Source organism: Chinchilla lanigera, unplaced genomic scaffold, assembly GCF_000276665.1.
Source record: "Chinchilla lanigera isolate Chin_1 unplaced genomic scaffold, ChiLan1.0 scaffold00063, whole genome shotgun sequence".
NCBI lineage: Eukaryota > Metazoa > Chordata > Mammalia > Rodentia > Chinchillidae > Chinchilla > Chinchilla lanigera.
Genome location: NW_004955464.1, coordinates 13975293 through 13995010, shown reverse-complemented (window position 1 = coordinate 13995010; position 19718 = coordinate 13975293). Strand labels below are relative to the sequence as shown.

Sequence of the window (19718 nt, the reverse complement as noted above, 5' to 3'; positions counted from 1 at the left end):
ACTGTACAGTCTGATGACCACACCTTTAGTGTATAGGCATTTGGGGGATATTTAAGATCCAAATCATGACAATTTTTTTCTCCATGTCCCTTCAACAAACAGTCCTCATTCCATTTCAAGGAATTTGCATTTGTTTCTCATCATGTATGAAACATTCTGCATTGTTTTGGTCCCAGTTCAAATTTCAATTCCCCAGGGAAACTTTCCCTGACCTCATTCTGTAGTCTTCCACTTCATTTCCCACATAACTCTTGTCACTATCAAAAGGCACAATGTAAAGTTGATTCTTGATTGCTTTTCTTCTTCTACTAAATACAAGCTCCACCAGCTATTACATCCCCTGTGCCTGACACATAAATTCATTTGCCTATTGTGATCCCTGGCTTCACAAAAATGAATCTATCATGGGACATATTTATTAGACAATTAGTTAACTGTAAGTAGGGTCAAGTGTTTGAAGTAGAGGCACAGGATTTTCTCTCATTGCTCTGTCTACATCTGGTTCCAAAGACCATTCCTTTACCCTGAGAGCAACTACGGCTGCAAGACCTAGGTTTCCCCACAATCTGGATCCACACAGGCCTCATGTACAGAACAGGGTTTGTACTTCCAGTCCTACTTCTCCAAAGTTTTGGGGTCCAGCCAGGTTTGTGCTATCAAGGCAAGAACAGGCTACAATATTTATACGTAGCCAGCTGTCTACTCTTCTAGTGCCCCATGAGGACCTTTGGCAGGTCTTGGTTTATAGAAACCTTATCCCATGTAGCACACTCATTGTGCATGTGTTCTCCACGTCGGCAGGCAGGCTTGCAGAGACTAAAACTGGGAGCTTCTTCCCTTTCACTTCTGAGCTTCCTCAGAACTTCTGCTTATCTTTCTCTCTAAAGAGGCCAGCAAATTTCTTCCCTTGAGGTATATTTCTAGCTCATCCTTGCTTGGGACTGTGGTTTGGGCCTTTCTGTTCATCAAGCTAGTGCAGGAGCCAGCTGAACTAGAGAAATTCCAGGAAACTGGACTCCAGGAAAGCCCCAGAGATCCAACCCACGGACACCTCATCCAGAAGAGACACAAGTGAGGGTCTGGACCCCATCCTGACATCCGCACCCCCCTCCAAGATTGGTCTGTTTCATTTCTCTTCATTGCCAAGCGTCGCAGTGCCTCATACACAGTAGCATTCAATGAACAAAGCAATACTTAATGAATTAATGATATTAACTATCAAGATTTATTTCAAAAATTAAATATCCCAGACATTGTGTGAATGGTTTACATGGATTACCAATATTTCCTTCAAGCAGGTACTATTACAATTAACATTCCACACATGAAGAAACAGGTTTCGAGAAATTAAGTGACTTCTCAAAGTCACAAAGCCCTGGGCTGTCTTTTCATCGCCCAAAACGCAATGGCGCAACAAGAAGGTACCTGCCATAAAGGAGGCAGCGCATTACCACAAACGAGCAGCCCAGCGGGAGCACGGAACCGAGATCCGCCCAGCACGGCCACTATAGAGCTTTTGCACTGCGTTTACCCCCGGCTCTGTTTTCTCCACGCACAGACCGGAAGTGTTTCGGTGGGCCGCTTTTCTAAGGCACACAACCGGAAGTTTCTGCCCGAGGCTTCATGGTGTTTGGGAGCAGCGGGAGAGACCTCAGCGTAGGGACGCCCGTACAGAGGTGCAGGGGTAAGGGGAGGAATCTCATGCGGTCATTAGGGACACCCAAGCGGCAGCATACCGGTACAATCCCGCCAGACGTGGACCACCTTCCTCCCAGCCCACCTCTTCACCCCAACCCCACTTGAGTCTGAAGTGTCCCCGCCCTTAACCTGAGCCTGGTCCCTCCTCAGGCACCGACCCTTGACCTCGAGTGTCGCCCCAACACTCAGGCACGATGGCTACAGGCGCGGATGTACGGGACATTCTAGAACTCGGGGGTCCAGAGGGGGATGCAGCCTCTGGGACCATCAGCAAAAAGGACATTATCAACCCGGACAAGGTAGTGGGGCACCTGAAAGCATTGGGCAGGGGGACTGACGGGGTGGGGTGGGGTGACAACGGAAGAGATGGGAAAAGTGATGGGATGCTACACCTCCAGTGAGATGCACGATTAAAAGGTATGACAGAACGGGACAGAGAATATGTATCATTCTTAATGAGATCATGGAGGAGGTGGAACACCGTGGGAGATGGTGGATGCCTTAAGTGGGAAAATTCCAAGAGATGAGGGGAGGAGAATGTGGCATTCTTAAGTTGTTGGGTAGGGGAGACCAAGACATTGTGACAGTCTAGAGGTGGGGAAAGGATTTTCTGCTTTGAGAGCTTAGAGCTCCACTCAGATTCAGGAGTCGGGAGGATTGGAAATTGTTTCTGTTCTTTATAGTGTGTCATTATAATGTGTCATTATGTGTGTCATTGTGCCTGTAGGTGATGATTTGTTCAGGGGTTGTGCTGGGCTACAGAATTTTCAGGAAAGGGGTTCTAGGCTGTGGTTCTTTTCCTGTGGTTTCATTAGAAAAAGTCCAAGAAGTCATCTGAAACGCTGACTTTCAAGAGGCCTGAGGGCATGCACCGGGAGGTCTATGCACTGCTCTACTCTGACAAGAAGCAAGTATTGGAACCCCAGTCCCTCGTGCTCCAATCCTTGGTCCACCTGCCATGTCTCTCATTCCTGGTTTTCCTTCCAGTTCTTCCCCTACCTCCCCTTCCCAGCCAGGGCTCCTGCTTGCTTAGCAGGATGCAAGAGGAGCTCAGATGTCTTGCTCTAGAACATGACTTACTCGCTCAAGGATAGATCAGTTCTTTGGGCCCAGATGTTCTTTACACACTTTGTGATTCTAACCTTCTACCTCCCTAAACCCCACTGGCAGAGATGCACCTCCGCTGCTACCAAGTGATACTGGTCAGGGCTACCGCACAGTGAAAGCCAAGTTAGGCTCCAAGAAGGTTCGGCCTTGGAAGTGGATGCCATTCACCAACCCAGCACGCAAGGATGGAGCCATGTTCTTTCACTGGCGTCGGGCAGCAGAGGAGGGCAAGGACTACCCCTTCGCCAGGTTTAATAAGGTGAGCTACTGCCATTCAGACAGGCCAGTGCTGGCCACCTGCTCTGAGTCACTTGCAGGAGCCTTCCAACCTCCTCATGTTGGCTCCAGTGGCCCAGCTGTGGTTACCCACTCAGTGTTGGGTAATATAAATGCAAAGTGGGACTCTACAGGGTCTCTCTGCCTGTGAGGTTCTGTCCTTCCCTGTACCTATTCTGGTTTTTGGTAGTTTCTCTTGGCTTTTCAGATATTTCCATTCCACAGAGCTCTATTGTAGGTGCTTTATTCTTAGTCTGTATTTTGCCCTATTCTGTTTTGTTGACCATGTGATTCCACTTACCATTTTCAGCCAGTGACCTGAACTGAATATCTGTTCAAAGCAACTGTTTCCATACATTCAATCATTTACTAACATCCCCTTCTGAGTGCTCCATAGGTACCTCGCATCAAGTAGGTACGCTTGAATAGAACTTATAGTCTCCCCTTTACTCCCTGCCCCCAGACCTGTTCTTCAGCTCAGCAAATGATACCATTATCCTTGCAGGTTGCCCACATCAGAAACTGGGGAATTATCCTCGACTTGGCCTTCTCCCTTAGAGTTCAACCACAGGACAAAGATAAGGAAAGACAGATACAAAATGTAAGGAAATACATTGGAGTATGTCAGTTAGGAGCTGTCAGTAAAACCAGAATATGAATTGATATGAAAAAAGATAGGGAAATTGTAGATATGGAAGAGGTGTACTTTAGACTGGGTGATCAGGGAAGGCCTCTGATAAAGTAGTGTTTGAGCTAGTCTCAAATACATTTAGTCATCAAGCAATGCATCTCAGTGATATATACATCTTGGTACAGCTCACTGATAACATCTAATTATCAAACCCTGCTGATTCTGTTTCCATAGTAAACCACATCTCTGCCTTTATTCATCTTCTAGGTGACCACCCTGATCCAAGCTGAATTATCTCAGGTCCAAATTACCAGGCTTAGCCAGAGCAAGGCCTTACCCAGATTCACCCAGCCAGTGAGAGGCAGAGCTGGACTGAGCTAGGATTTCTTAGTCCATGAAAAGCCATTATACTAGGTGGCCTCACAGTTGCTGCAGCTTGGGAACAGTTTAGACTTAGAACCTAATGCCACTAGGGCTCAGACCTAGGACGGCAAATTCCAACTTCTCTCCTTAGACCCAGGACATTTAAACATACCTGTGCACCTTTCCCCGGGCGGCACATAGGTTTCACAGACTGACCATGGCCAGGGATGAATCCATTACTCCCAGTATCTCAAACAAGCTTTTCTTGCTTCTAACCATTACCCTTAGGCCCCTCAGGTCCTGAGGAGAGGCTGGGAATACAAGGTAGAAAAGGGACAGTCAAAAGGTGGGGCATCATAGGCAGAGGAAGAGAGGACAGATGAGACAAAAGAATATTCACTTTGCATTTAGTAAATATCACTCCATGCCAAGTCAAGGCCTAGGCATTGAGGACACACAAATGAACGAGACACACTATCTACCCCCAGAAACTCCATGTCACTTGGGGAGGGGGTGGAAGAGCAGGAAGCAATTAGAGTCTGGAGGGATACATGTGATACTGGGAGAGCCTGAAGCTCAGGGAACCTTCCTAGAGTAGTTAGAGCCTGAGCGCTTCTGAAGGATGTCTCCAGGCAGTATTAGGAAAGCAGTACAGTGACTTTTTTCAGTCAGAGCAGCACAAGCAAAAGCATAGGTTGAAATGTTAAATGGTATGGGGTGCTGAGGGCATTTCCATGTATGAAGCCTATAGCCCACTGTAGGGCATGGTGAGAGATGGGGTCTGAGCCGTTAGGCAGGGCCTTGGCGGCGAGGCTCGAGAATTCAGGCTATGCCCTGATTGTCCATGGTAATCACTATTTTGGGTTTTTTTTCTTTTTCTGGGAGAGATGGCAGGATACTGTCCTTTATAGTGTCCTGATTATTTTTTTCTGGTAACTGCTGGCATTCTGAAATAAATAGGTGGGCGTCAAACTGCTTCCAGTAGCCACTGACAGATTTTCACTGGAGTAGTGTCAGGATTAGATCTGATTTTCAGAAAGATCTGGTGACTAGAGTGAAGAATGAAGCTGGAGTGAAATGAAGGAGATTTCCTCCCTCCCCAGGTTCCCCTCAGCTGGGAGTACCTCGGCTACTCTTGCTTTGGCCAGAATCACAGGAGCTGTCTGTGGTGCAGCTGCCACTGCATATCAGCTCACCCACCGCTTCTGTTGCCTAAAGCCTCTCAATTTGCTCTGTCCTCTGCCTTCCACTGGTGCGGCTTTCATTCAGGCTTTTCCGTGGCTCATCTGTGCCACTGCCAACGTCAGCCAGCAGATTGCCTGGACTCTTGCCTCACCCCTCCATCCTCACTGGTGCCAAGGGTGGCTGGTCTTTGATATGAGAAAGGTGACCTTTCACTCTTCTCAAAACTAATCTCATGGGCTCCTGTCTCCACAGGATGAATTCCAGACTGCTTAGCAAGGTGCACGGGCCTGGCTGCTGCTAACCTGACAGATTTTCTCATGCCTCCCCCTAGTTCAGCCCTTGTTTCTCACCATGTCCCTGATTGCCAGGCCAACACACATGAAGTTGTTTTCTTTCCTGGCTGTGTTCATGCTGTCTCTCTACCTAGGATTGCTTTGCCCTTCTTTCCTCACTACTACTTGAAGCTGACCTAGGCCTCATTTCTTCTTTGGCTTTTAACTTGTGTCCCCAGACTGGACCCAGTGTCATTTGGTATACGCGAGGCATACCTTTGTCATCAAACTTGCCAAACTATGCTAAAGTGATTATTTTTTTTCAGCTGGACTATGAGCTGGGAGGCAAAGATCCCTCTCTGTCCCCAGTATAGGTAGAGCAGCCCATGATAAATACTTGTTGAATGAATGAAAAAATGACTCCCTTACATGGCTGTGAAAGTCTTGAGAGCAGGATTGGCCATGCAGTTCCTGAGGTGTAGTGCTTTTTACCGCTGAATGGAATTAAGTGCATAGGTGGGATATGTAACCAAATCTGGCAATTAAGAGACTCTCTAGAGGAGTTATACCTGAAGGAGATCAAAAGGACGAGAATGTTACCTAGACAGAGGTACTTGGAAGTGAGAAAGCACTTCAGGCAAAAACAGGTGATGAGGAAAGTCTGGTGTATTCTCGAAACCATCAGTCATTTGGCTGGCACTTAGGGATCTTGAGGGACGGTGGCTGTAGGAGGGGGCCAGGTTATTCACTCAAACTCGTTGGTCAGTGCAGGGACTAAGAGCTGTAACGTACAGAGTCTTAAACGCAGGAAATGAACTGGATAACCCTTGTTTGTGAGGACTTTATGAATTAGTCTAGAAGACACTGTCTTGGAGGTGGGAGACTTTGAAGGGCTGATGGATGACATGGAGAGGTTTATGTGTAGAATAGTGTGTCTCAGATTTTCTGTGGTGCAGGATGTTTTTCTTTTATATTCTCAACCCATCAGACTGATAAAGGTAATAAAATTATAAAAAAAGACAGTAAAGCTCGTGTTTCTTCAAATTGTATTCAGCAGCACAGTTACTGTGTAAAAGTTTTTCATTGCCTCTTCTCAATTCCTCTTCTTACCATGGACTACTGATGTCGGCCTACAAACAGCATCAGTGTGTACCGTACTCTTACATGGCAAGGTTCAGAGGGGTCAGATCTTGGCTGCAGATGGAAAATTGACTGGAGGAGGACTGAGTGGAAGGAGTGAGACCCATGGGGAGGCTGTTTGTCTAATCGAAGTGAGTGATGGTGCTAGTCTCACCTGGAATGTGCCAGTGCAGAGAGAAAGATTTTGTAAGTACAGCCAGAGACTTGGTGAAAGGCAGGAATTAAAGATGTCTCCCAGGTTTCTGGCTTGACAACTGGATTAAGTGACAGTAACATAGGCTGAGGTCTAGACCAGAGAAGATACAAGTTTGAAGATGATGAGTTACTACTGAGCATGTTCAGCTTGCGGTATGTGTAGGACCACCAGCAGGAGGTGTCCAAGAGGCAGCTGGAAAGAGCTAGCTGTGGTCTTCAAAGAGAAAATACACCGGTAATCTAGCATTGGCTCTTTTCTTGGGTCTCTGCCCGACAGAACCAGCTTGTAGTGGTGTTTTTTATCTCTGGACATGCTTAGGGGATGGGGCTTGGGTTAGGGCAGGAAGGGGTTTTGGCAGGGCTGTATGTATTGGAACTAGGATTCAACCTGCGTTTTTCTAAGAGATGTATGCCCCAAGGGAGCTCTGAAGGAGTGGCAAGTTCCACTGTCGCCACTGGGTGGCAGTGGTGCTTCAGTTTAGAGTTACTGGTAGTAGAGGCTCCTTGGCCTTCTTCCTCTGACTGGTGTATTTAGCCATCTGCCTGACTCCAAAGTTGACCTTTGGACTCCACAGAAGTGCTTACAAGTGGGCCCCTCACCTTTACCATGGGGGCAATAGCTGTGGCCTGTTACCAGCCTCCAGAGCTGAAGACAAGGTGAAGCTGCTCTAGGAGTGAATCAGGCAGGCGACAGTCTTAGAGATAGGTTCTCTCCTTACTCCAGGCTGCCTACTGCAGGGACACAGGCTAAGGATTTGCTTTTGTCTGGCCCAGGGATTGGCTATAAATAGGTGGGAGGGGCTGTGATCACAGCGCTGGCGCTCCCACACATGACATGACATGGGCGTGCCCTTACTGTGTCCTCTGTGCCAGTAGACCGTGCAGGTGCCTGTGTATTCAGAGCAGGAGTACCAGCTCTACCTCCATGATGATGCTTGGACGAAGGCAGAAACTGACCACCTCTTTGACCTCAGCCGCCGCTTCGACCTGCGTTTTGTAGTTATCCACGACCGGTATGACCACCAGCAGTTCAAGGTAAGCTGTGTGCACCCACGTGTGCCCAGCCCCTGGGCCTGGTAGACCCTGCCTTCATAGCATCCCATCCACATACTCCTGAGTGTTCATCTCCGGCCTGTTCAGAAGGGTTCTCAGAAGGAGAACTTGTATCTTCAAACTTGTATCTTCTCTGGTCTAGACCTCAGCCTATGTTACTGTCACTTAATCCAGTTGTCAAGCCAGAAACCTGGGAGACATCTTTAATTCCTGCCTTTCAGAAGCGTTCTGTGGAGGACCTGAAGGAGCGGTACTATCACATCTGTGCCAAGCTTGCCAATGTGCGGGCTGTGCCAGGTACAGACCTCAAGATACCAGTATTTGACGCTGGGCATGAGCGGCGGAGGAAGGAACAGCTTGAGCGTCTCTACAACCGGACCCCAGAGCAGGTCAGCCGGAGCTCCTCGTACCTTTCACCCAACCCCCAAAGCCTTGCCTACTGCCTCCGTCCTCCAGGCCTTCAGCTCCCTCGCCCCAGCCTGCTGCTGCCCCTTCCTGCTCTCCTGTACCTCTCTCTGCCCCTTCTACCTCACACCCTTACAGGCAGCCCAGCACCCTGTGCACTCTCACTGCACACTGCCCTCCCGTGCTCTCAGTGTCCCTTACCTTCTAGGTGGCAGAGGAGGAGTACCTGCTGCAGGAGCTTCGCAAGATCGAAGCCCGGAAGAAGGAGCGGGAGAAACGCAGCCAGGACCTGCAGAAGCTGATTACTGCAGCAGACACCACTGCAGAGCAGCGGCGCACAGAGCGCAAGGCCCCCAAGAAGAAGCTACCCCAGAAAAAGGAAGCTGAGAAGCCGGTGCGGAGATGGAGCCAGCCGAGCTCTGGGTGGAGGGTAGCACAGGGCACCATCCTGAATGGGAGCTCTGAGAATACCTAGCGCTGGTGATGTTCTGGGGCTGCCCTTGGCCCCACTCCCTGTGATACATTGGTCTCCCTAACTCCTTCCCCAGGCTGTTCCCGAGACTGCAGGCATCAAGTTTCCAGACTTCAAGTCTGCAGGAGTCACGCTGCGGAGCCAGCGGGTACGTGCATTACCTCCTTTCATCTGTTTGAGCCATGGGTTCTAGGTAGCCTGAATACTGCAGCTGTTGGAGCTGGAGCAACAGGAGAGGTGGTTGTAGATCTAGGTGGCCTTGCCAGGATCATAGGGGGACACTGCCAGTCTGCTGTCACAGGTTTCACTATGTTCCAATTCCTGGTTGTTTCCTTTTTCTGGATCTCAGCTACCTCTATCCCCAACCCCAGTCCCCCACTGCCTCTAGCCCCCTTCATCCCTGGTCTCTGGGGAGAGGCCATTAGCTGTCTGGGTCATTGCAGATGAAGCTGCCCAGCTCTGTGGGTCAGAAGAAGATCAAGGCTCTGGAACAGATGCTGCTGGAGCTTGGCGTGGGTGAGTGTGGGCTGGGCCTCGGGACACACCCACCCAGGCTGGGTGGAGGCAGGCTGGGCTGGGCACTTCCCTTTGCAGGCCTCGCCCACAGCCCCACTCTGCCTTGTCTGCAGAGCTGAGCCCAACGCCCACCGAGGAACTGGTGCACATGTTCAATGAGCTACGCAGCGACCTCGTGTTGCTCTATGAGCTCAAGCAGGCCTGTGCCAACTGCGAGTATGAGCTCCAGATGCTGCGGCACCGGCACGAAGCACTGGCCCGGGCAGGCGTCCTTGGGGGCCCAGCCACACCAGCAGCAGGCCCAGTCCCAGCCTCTACTGAGCCAGCAGTGTCTGAACCTGGGCTTGGCCCTGACCCTACCAAGGACACCCTTATCGACGTCGTGGGTGCACCCCTCACGCCCAATTCGGTAAGACCACCAACAGACTAGGGAGTGTGCCCGGCCCTGTGAGCGGGCACATGTGCATGCCAGCTCTGCTCTCTCTGGTTCCTGCCTCAGGGGCTGAGGCTGAGGGCAGGAGTGGGCTGACCAGGGGGTGTCACGTTTCTGAGCGTGTGGAGACACACTAAGCCTGAGTTAGGCCTTGGGGCCACTGACCTTGGCACCTTCTGTGTTTCCTTAGCGGAAGCGACGGGAATCGGCCTCCAGCTCATCTTCTGTGAAGAAAGCCAAGAAGCCGTGAGAGGCCAGCTGGGGTGCGGGGGGTGCTGTGGTGTAAATAGAGCTGCTGACTTGGACTGGGTTGCTCCCACTTCCTTTCCCACACCCTGCGGGAGGAGAACGGCCAGGCAGGGCCTCAGCTGCTGTCTGCCAGCCAGGGTAGTCAAGGCTGCCCTGCATTCAGGCTCTGGACAGCGTCCCCCCAACCCTGCCAGCACTGCTCAGACCCCTCCTCCTTTCACTGTGGTTTTATGTTCCTGATGGCCTTGAATGCAACAGTGCCTTCTGAGACACCCACACCTCTCCAGACCTGTGCATCCTCAGCAAGGTTGTCCCAGTCACATACTGGTGCCCTTGTGTGCAAGAGGTAGCCTGAGTGTGCGCCACCTTTACGGCCTGACAGTACTAGCACAGCAACAGCCTTTATACACACCCAGGGCCTCGTTTCCCCAACTTTATTTAGTGGCACGTTCACAGCAGGGCTGGGGGTGGACACAAGGTGGGGCCTGATCTGTCTTGGAGCCCTGGGGGCACCACACACCATGCACTATGGATGGGAAGGGGCACAGGGGGGCCTGGTGGCCCCAGCAGAAGCCTGTGTACCAGGGAGGAGGCAGTGAGTGCCTGGGTCCCCCTAGCCCCGGCCCACATGGAAGGGGCTAATACTGGGCTGAGATTGAGGGGTGGGGGACACAAAAGTGTCTGCTCCAGAGGGGCCAGGTGGCCCAGCCCTTGCCCCGGACACAAATCCATAGGGCAGCTGGGGGACACTGGGCGCAGGGCTGTGCCACTCTCCCTTTTGCCCTCTGGTGAGGGAGAGGAGGATTCTGGGCTGGGCCAAGCAGCTCCCTGTCCTGCCCCATCCCATCCTCGGCCAATCAGAATGGCTTTGATGTCTGCTTAAAGATGAAGCCTCGATACGCGAGTGTCTTCATGATGTTGGCAATGTTCTTGCAGTCATCTGAAGAGAGAAAGAGAAAACATTTAGATGAGCCCCAGCCCTCGAGCCTTCCCCTCCATGCACAAGTGTTTTTACAAGGGCGGGAGTGGGAAGGAGGGTCAGATTGAGGAGCCACAGGCCCTAGAGCAGGGTCCCGGCCTTTGTGGCTGCATCTCCAGCTTCAGGTTGGGCTGGATGATGCTGGGCCGGCAAATGCTTTTCAGTCCCATAATTCATGCTGGAAATTGGCCGGCATGTCCTGTCCCTGCCCCAGTGGTGATATATGGGCGCCGTCGCAGTAAGAAAAAGGCAGAGTAAATGTGTAATTTCTCCCTTGACGGCCCCCAGCCGCTGGGCGATCCTTCTTGTTGCCGCCGCGTGGGGACGGCCCGTCCGCCACACTCCGTCTTCCCGCCACCCGCCTTGATGTCTCCATTTCATTACTGTGCGGTCATTCATCACGCCCACGGCCAGGGTGACTTTGCTGGCACTTGCGTGTGTGTGGGAGATGTGGCCTAGGCCATAATCACTGGTGACAAGGCACAAGGTTCAGCACTGCTAGGCCAGGGCTCTGAGAGACACACCTGCCCTCAGTACTGTTCCTCTGCAGCTCAAGCCCTAGCCATCAGCCCTCTACCTGGGTATGTCAGCCTTCTCCCTGCCTGTCCCAGCAGGCTCAGAAGTGGGTGCTGGTCACTTTTTGGGCCCTGCCTCTGCCCACACCCCAGGTGAAATATGTCTCAGACAGACCTTGTCACAAGCATTTTCTCTAGACTGGGTCCCCCAGGAAAACGTCATGCTCCAAACTGTCCTAATGCCCTGGAGGCTGCCAGCACTCTGGGATCTCAGTTTTGTGGTCAAGGCCAGGACTTATTCCACCACCACCACCAGCATGAAGGGCAGCTGCCCCAAGCTTGTCACTGGTCAGCCCAGTACAGAAACTACTCAAATACCTGGGTTTCTCAGTTGAGTTGCCCAGAGAGGCCATCAACTTGCCATCCTCTCACCAGCCTCTCCTCCGACTCCTTCCCTACCTCCCTTCAGTGCTCCTGGGCCATGACCAGGACCTCAGCTGCCACCAGCCCTCATGGGATCGATGGTGTGATTGCAGAAATATTGTACATCGATGTCATAATCAAGGGGCGTGAGGTCAAGGTGGGGTCAGGAGGCCTCTGCATCTGTCATGGACTGAACACCACCCCAGGCCCGGCCTTCACAGCACTTCAGCTTAGGAAAAAGAAATCCCTCCCACTGAGCTAGAAAGGGACTATGCACAGGGGAGGAGACTTTGATCACCCAAGGGTCTGTGTCACTAGCCAGACAGCTCAGCAGATACTACGTAGAGCAGCCAAGGAAGGCAAGGTCCTGTCACAGAGCTCAACATGTACGTACTTGTGGTGGCTACTGGTATACAGATGACACCTTGCTCCCCCAGGGACTCGAGAAACCATGAGGCTCAATCTGATGCAGAATGGTGGAAAGACAGATGGGTGGGTACTGGCGGCCATGGCAACTCCAGACGTGACCCATCCCTGTGGTTTATGGGCCGGACACGCGCCCCGCTCAGCTGAGGCCCTGTCATTTGTCTCCCTTAGTGTGTATGCCTGTGCTGTGGGGGTAGAAGGGGGAGGAAGGAAGGGCTGCTGCAGGAGGAGCTCAGCAGTGGAGGGGAAGGGGCTGTGATGGGGCCTGGGGGCTGTGCTGGCACCACTGAAGGGGCTGTGAGGGTGATTTTCTCCCTAAATAAGTCTTGCCCTGTCAGAGCACCTCCAATCCTTCCTGTCTCCTGCAGTCTGGGGACCATGGCCGCTGTGCATATTAAGAATAAGTCCCCTCGTTATCTGCAATTACCCAGCGGCCACACACCTCATTTCTTCCAGCAGAAAAGAAAATTAGTTTTCTATTGACTTCATGTGGCTCCTCCCTCACTGCTGGACAAATCACTCCATCTGCCTCTCCTGACCCACGTGAGTGTCCCAGTCTAGACCTCCAGGCCACCCACCCACCCAGTAGGCAAGCACTGATCCGTATCTGGGCCCCCACCCCAGGCCCTGTCTGTGACTCCCAGCGCTATACACTGGGTGACTTCACCCAAACTCTTAAGTTTCCGCTGCCCTTGAAGTTACCCTTTCCAGCCTAGACCTTCTGAGCACCACATTACAAATTCAAATGTCTCTCAAAACATCTCTAGGTAAAGACTCAAAATGTTTCCGGTTAATGAACAATTGTTCTCCCCAAGCTCCCTCTTACCCTTGTTCTCTGCACAAGTGAATGGCAGGGGAGCAACCAGAGTTAGGCACCTCACCCTTTCTTCACCCCCCAGTCTAATCAGATTTAGTGTCCTTATTCTCTCATCATCCGCTATCCACCCCAGCAACAGCCACGCACGAGTCCAGACCCCTTTGCCTCCTACTGGCTTGCAAAAGCCTGTTGGCTGTCTGTTCCCTGTACCGTCCTCTTGCAGACAGTGACTCTCCATACACGAATCTCACCAGGCCCTTCCCTATTCCATCCCTTCAGTGACTCCTGTCCTCTACTGTTCAACATCCACACTCTTTGGTGTGACTTAAAAGCCTGGGCTAAAATTGACCCCTGCGATCCCTGGTCTCATCTCTGCCACTCTACCCCTAATCCCGGTAGTCGGGTCTCAAGGAGTAAAGTCTTAATACCTTCTGAAAAGGACAGAGTATGCTTTGGAGTCACACAAACCTGTTCTGGTCTTAAACCTCACCCACTGGTTGCCTGCCGTTCAACAAGTGCTTCACTTCTGTAAGCTTCAGGTTTCTCCACTAGAAGTGGAGAGGCCTTGGTGTCACTGAGAGCACTGAACAGCTCGGTACAAGCCACTCTGCGTTGAGAACTCCTCTGCCTGAAGAGGAGGCCAGGACACTAGTTCTCTGGATGACCGGCTGGTGAGAAAAGCGTGTACTGTACAATCTATGGCAAGGATGATAGATGAGCCGGCACACTTGATGAGATCAATCACCATTCACTCCACAGACTGACTGACTGGTGGTCCGGTTTATTGGGGGTTCTGGAGTCTCAATTTGTTGCAGTTGGTCCACCACAATAAAGAGAGACCAGACAGAGGAAGAAACTTCTCCAGCTCACCTCTCAACTCACTAGAACAGCAGTTATGGGCTGTCAGCCCAGGCTCTTCTTTTCCCCCATTGGAGCCTTGGTAAGAGTCAATGCAAACTACTTATCAGTTAAAAAAGTAAAAATCAGCGGCACAATTAAAAGGTAAGGACACAAGCAGAACCAGAGACTGATCTAGGGCTTTTAATAGGTCAAAAGTTGAAAGAGGGATAGCAGTAAGATAACCTGGCCTCCTAGGTTAGCAGCCCTGCCTTCCAGAACCTCGCTGAGCTACTAAGGTTTCTGTATTGGGGGTAGCGGGGTTGTAGGGCACAGCCCTGTGTCCACAGTGAATGCCTCCAAGAATAGGTCTTCCTCACCCTCAGTTCTGGAAGGCTAACACTTGTGTGTTCCTACAGGGTCATCAATGTGAGACAAGATGACCCCCCCTTTTTTCAGCATTAATATTCTTAACGTTGGAAATATCTTTACATTGCCAAGTCCATACAGGGAGAGGTGCAGCTGCACAAAGCCTTCAGAGAGACGAGTGGGGCCAGCATGTACAAAGGGAAGACACATTTGCTGTCTGGGCCCAAGGGTAGGTAATCAAGTACTTCCCTGCATGGCAGGGAGCAGTGGAAGGGTAGCTCAGAATTCCTTAGGACACCAGTCACAGCTCACCCAGGCTGGCATGTTCCAGTCAACTGCAGTTATCTGGGAACTGAAGGGCAAAGGACAGGAAGCAGGGCCTGGCCAGGAAGAACCCCCCCAAGAGGAACAGAGTCCAAGAAACACTTGGAGAGCCATTCATGCATGCACTCAATTCTTTCAGTAAGCACACTAACTCTCCGTGTGCTGGGGCAGCAGACCATGTTGGGTCTAAGGATGTGGAAGACCCTGTAGCTCCTTGTCCTCAAGGAGCTCAGAAACGGCCCTGTTAGGGGTGCAGTGCTATCAGAAAATGAGGTACAGAAATGACGCCCAGTTCTGTTTGAGGCTTAGGAATGGGACTCCTGGACAGACAAAGCTAAGTGGAGGTCCTGGGATGGGGGAAACTAGCCTGACAAGTTCGGTTAAAGTTTTCAGAATAATGCTGCAGCAGAGGCACATTTCTGGAGATGAAATGCAGGGGGCAGCCCCAAGATTAGGTTTAACAATTAGGTGATAAAGAATAAGCAGCAAGGAAGCGATAAGATATAAAACTGGTGAGCCCAGCACTAAGAGGAAACTAAGGAACCTAATGCTAAGCTGAACAGCCAGATGTGGTGGTGCCCTCCTGTAATCCCAGCACTCTGAAGGCTGAGGCAGGAGGCTCACTGTGAGTTCAAGGCCAGCCTGGGCTATAAAGTGAGTTCAAGGCCAGCCTGAACTACAGAATGAAACCCTGTCTCAAAAAAACAAACAAACAAACAACAACAACAAAAAAAAAAACTGAAGAGCTCAAAGTTTTATCCTGGTAAGTGTTGTGGAGATGCTAACATGTATAAGGAGGGAAATAACTGGGCCTAAATGAGTGGTCAGAATTATCATCCTACGAGGGAAATATAGAATTGGAGGGCTTAGCCCTAACGGCAGAGAGATCACTTAGCATACTGGACCAAACTAGAAAGGTTGGCCCAGAACTAACAATAGTGGGAGAACGGTGGAGATACAGCTATGGGGGGGAGAAGTGGTAGAGGCAAGAGAGTATTTAGGGGAGAGTGAGCAAGCCCTAATGAGGACACTGGGAAGGCTGGGGAAAGAATGAGTACGACGAGTCCCACAGAAGATGCAGGCTTAGGACAGTTATGAACTTAGCTTTGGATGAACTGAGATTGCTATGGGACATCTAAATTTATCAGGTGTTTCCTTTTGACTTTGAGGGTTAGTTATCTTGCTTGAGAGGGCCTTCCCTATCCTAGAGTTCTAAAAATAAAAATTTAAAAATCCTGTAATTTCTCCTGATACTTTCAGCTAAATTTTATATGTAACTTCTTAGTCTGTCTGGAATTTGAGTTTGTGTGTGGTAAAAAACAGAAGTTCCAGTGTTTCCCCAATGGACAGCCAGTTGTCCTGTCTGCACTGACTGAACTTTCCACACTTCCCATGCCCTTCTGAAATGACATCTCTGTCATATAGGATTCTCACACATGGGTCTATCGGGACCAGGAGAGAGAATGAACATGAGGTGATGCAAGGGGTAAATCAAACAGGAGGAACAGCAAGGTGGCAAGCTGCTGACCTTTTAGGCAAGAGGCGGGCAGTGTGGCCTAAAGGAACAAGCAGACATCCTAAGGTCCCACCTAACAACATCTGCCTGGTAACACCGTATTTGTGATCTCCAGGAATGGGTTAGGGATGGGGCCACAGCCCTTGGAACAGAGACCAGTGAAGATAGGGTGCAGAGCTGGGGAGGAAGGAGAGATGAGTGCAAGGAGCAGGAACATGGGAGGATGAAGGAGCAAAAGCTCAAGTATGTCAGTGTTCTAGAGCCTCATTTTTTAAATTCACTTTTTTTTTTTTTTTTGGTACCAGGAATGGAATTCAGGACCTTGCACTTGCCAGGCAGGTGCTTGTGCCACTGAGCTACATCATCAGGCCCTGTAAATACATCTGTCTGCCTGCTTATCTGGAAATTCTGGCAGCAGTGATTGCACGGAGAGCCAACTACTATGGATCAGCCCGTACTTATGCTAAAAACTTCTTTGTTGCTTATCTGAAATTTGAGTTTAACTGGCGCCCTATATTTTTATTTGTTACACCTGGCAACTCTGTGGTAGGGGCAGCGTCTTGAGCTATAGTTGGCTGCAGTTCAGGGTGCAGCAGCACACAGTATCTTGAAAATCTGGGGCCAAGCCACGGAATTTAGGACTGTCACAGCAGAGCACCCTGTCTCCCCTCAGATTCTGAGTATGAATGCAAATTCTACTACGTAATTAATTACTGTATGAACTTTAGCCAGTTCTTGAACTTTATTTAACTTTTCATGTGTTTTGATTTTTTCTCTAAAATGGGAATAATAATGACAATTATAGTAACTACTTCCCTCAAAGGACTGTTAAAAAGATGAAATGAGTTTTTATTTGTGAAGTGCTTAAAAACAGCATCTGGGTTATCATGAATGCTGTTATTCCAATAACATCCAATAATATTGTTACTCTAACAGTAATATCCTTATAACCAGCATCAACCTGTCCCTTGTCCCAGACTTGGCCCAGAGTCCCCTGGTCCCCCCATTCACAGCCACCTTGGCCCACCGGACACATCTGCCAGACACTTACTCTCTCTCCTCAGGCAAGTCTCCTGTGGCTTCCTACCTCTCCCCTAGACAGGGTCCTGAGAGCCTCGACTCCAAAGTGACCCTTTCTTTCCGCCCCTCCCCGAAGCCCCCTCCACCCCACTGAGGTGCCTGAGGTGCCACAGGGCTGATGGTGAAGGATGACAGTGGCTCCACAATAAGGGGAAAAGGCAATTTCATCTTGATTAGCAGGCGATTTCTCTCTCCGTAATAAGCGCGCTCCAAATAATTAGCGTGTTTTACGTAATAATGAAATTACAGAAATGCAGTCCACTTATTCAAACAACTCACCATTACCATATTTTTAAATATTAGACTTAATTAGAGTTTATCACTTCAGAGAAGTATGCGGACCGAAGATGTTTTTAAAAAAATCCTCATAAAGTGTTTATTAAGCGCTGGTAAAGCTGGGATAATGATGTGTTTGGAAATTAAGGCAATCAAACACTTACCGCCGCTCCTGGAGGCCGGGCATGGAAATGAGGCCATTACACGCCCATTACCCGCCAGCTCACAGCCACTTGGGGGACGGGGGAGGACGCGCCTGGCCGAGAGGGCATGGTGCCCGGGAAATGCCCGTGCCAACATCCCAGAGCTGCCTGACCAGTAAGCATCTAACTCCTGAAGTCACAGCACATTTGGCTACCAGAAGCCCAACTCAGACTTGGCCAGGCAAACAACTAGACTGGTCCTAAATGGCAAAGACACCCAAGACTATCCCTTATCCAGACTCCCAGGCCTGGCAGACTATGTCAGCTCCATTCAAACACCAATACAGATGGGGACGAAAGCCAAGTCAGGCATCCAGGCAGCTCAACAAGAGGAAGCCAAGGGTCAATTCCCCTTGCTATCTCCGGCCACTTCAGAGGAAGCTGAAGACCCACAGCAGGTGACCACTGCAAAGTTCGTGCAAGAAGGGGTTGCTAGAGTGGCAGTATGAAGCTGAGGAGCTGAGCTGGGAGTCAAGAGGCCAAAGAGTCAGACTCAGGAACACACCTAGGGCTAGAACCTGATCAAAGAAAGCAGGCAAGAAGGGTGGCAGGGAGAGAGGCTGGTGGCTCCAGGCCCCGTTTATGCTGGTGAATAACTAATTCCAGAATTTATAGTGGAGGGTTTTTGTTCTGTGGCCATTTATATCTGCAAGGGGAGGAAATGAAGAGGCAGTGCGGACGCCACATCTTTCTGTGTTATTGCTTGTCTGCCATTTGCAAATCATTATTAATTGTGGGCCCTGGTGGCAGGCTGGGCGGGGGCCGGGCTGGATACATCCACATAGCTCTTCATCAAGGACCCCAGCCGCTGCCCCAGAGAGCCAATTACCCCGCCCTGATTGGGATCAGATAAAGAGGGAATTTTTACAAATTAGGGAATAAATAGAATTTCCACACAGGGCGCGGGCAGGACCTGAGAGGCTATAATGAAAAACCATCCGTCACCATCAGCGCAGGCTGGGTACGCAGCCCCGACACTCCCTCCCTTGTGGGCCCGCCCCAATGCTCAGGGGCGTGGGTGACAGGGTCTGAGGACACCCAGCCCTTCCCAGGCCTACAAGTAAGAGGAGTCTCCGGGGGTGCATGCACCCTTTGTGCTGGCAAGGCCTAGGCCCCAGCTCAAGCTCTGGCCTGAGTTCTGCCTCTCTTTCTCTGCCTGCCACCCCTTGGGGTCCTGGGCAAGGTAAGACTGAGACAGTCCTGACAAAGACCAGCACTGGGGACTACAGGGTGAGAACCTATCCCTGTTCCTACAGCCATGGCAGTCCCAGGGCAGAGCCCTGGCCCCCTGGACCACTTGCTCTGGGCTCCCATTAGCGCTCCTCCCCTTGGATCATTAAATATGTATATCTTATTACACGCCTTGTTAGAGTATCGAGCTCTATTGACTGATGATAAATCCTGAGCCTCGTCCTGGCCATAAATTTATCTGGAGATGATGAAGACTCAATAATCTAGTCAGGCAGATAATATCATCGGGCCTTAAAAAAGATCATTACATTATATGTCAGAATTAAAAGTGAAATACGCCGTAGTAACAGGGCGGCCGCTCTGGCCATTACAATGGATGCCTGCCTCCCTCAACCCATTCCCAGCCCATGCCCCATCCAGGTGGCGGGACAGGAAGCCTCACCTGCCTCCCGGCTCTGGAAAGCCACAGCTCAAGTAGCAGAAGAGCCAGATACCCTACGGCTGAGTGAGAGACCTGGCTGGGAGGTCTGAGGGAAGGAGGCAGCTACGGAAAACAGCTGAGCAGATCTGCCGTACCTGGTAGCCACATCTGCCTGACTAAACCTCCAAATGACCCTGGCCCTAAGGGTCTCTCCTGGGGCAGTCTCCTGGGCCCTTTAGTAGTTCTAAGAGGAAGATGTCAAGGCCTCACTCCTTTCCAAAAAGACCTAAACACTCAGGACGGATTCCCAAATGGGGGCACTGAGACACAGATACAGATACAGATA

The 19718-nt window shown here is 50.6% G+C and overlaps 2 protein-coding genes across 8 annotated transcripts in view; one reads left to right on the top strand and one right to left on the bottom strand.

Moving 5' to 3' along the window:
- Positions 1–1599: 1599 nt before the first annotated feature.
- On the top strand, positions 1600–10263 carry Dmap1 (DNA methyltransferase 1 associated protein 1). Its single transcript, XM_005398766.2, has 11 exons — positions 1600–1684; positions 1849–1997; positions 2514–2605; positions 2869–3064; positions 7744–7902; positions 8142–8309; positions 8534–8719; positions 8874–8945; positions 9241–9313; positions 9427–9722; positions 9937–10263. Exons 2-11 carry the CDS (start codon positions 1893–1895, stop codon positions 9994–9996), a joined length of 1407 nt encoding a protein of 468 aa, XP_005398823.1. The 5' UTR covers positions 1600–1684; positions 1849–1892; the 3' UTR covers positions 9997–10263.
- Positions 10264–10412: 149 nt separating this feature from the next.
- Eri3 (ERI1 exoribonuclease family member 3) overlaps positions 10413–19718 on the bottom strand; it is a 129018-nt gene continuing 119712 nt past the window's right edge. For 6 of the 7 annotated variants that reach the window (XM_013521697.1, XM_005398762.2, XM_013521693.1 and 3 more), the window contains one exon: positions 10413–10935. In XM_013521697.1, coding sequence (XP_013377151.1) covers positions 10853–10935 — 83 coding nt within the window. In that variant the 3' untranslated portion in view covers positions 10413–10852. The remainder of the gene's footprint in view (positions 10936–19718) is intronic. The other variant, XM_005398764.2, reaches the window with a different exon arrangement.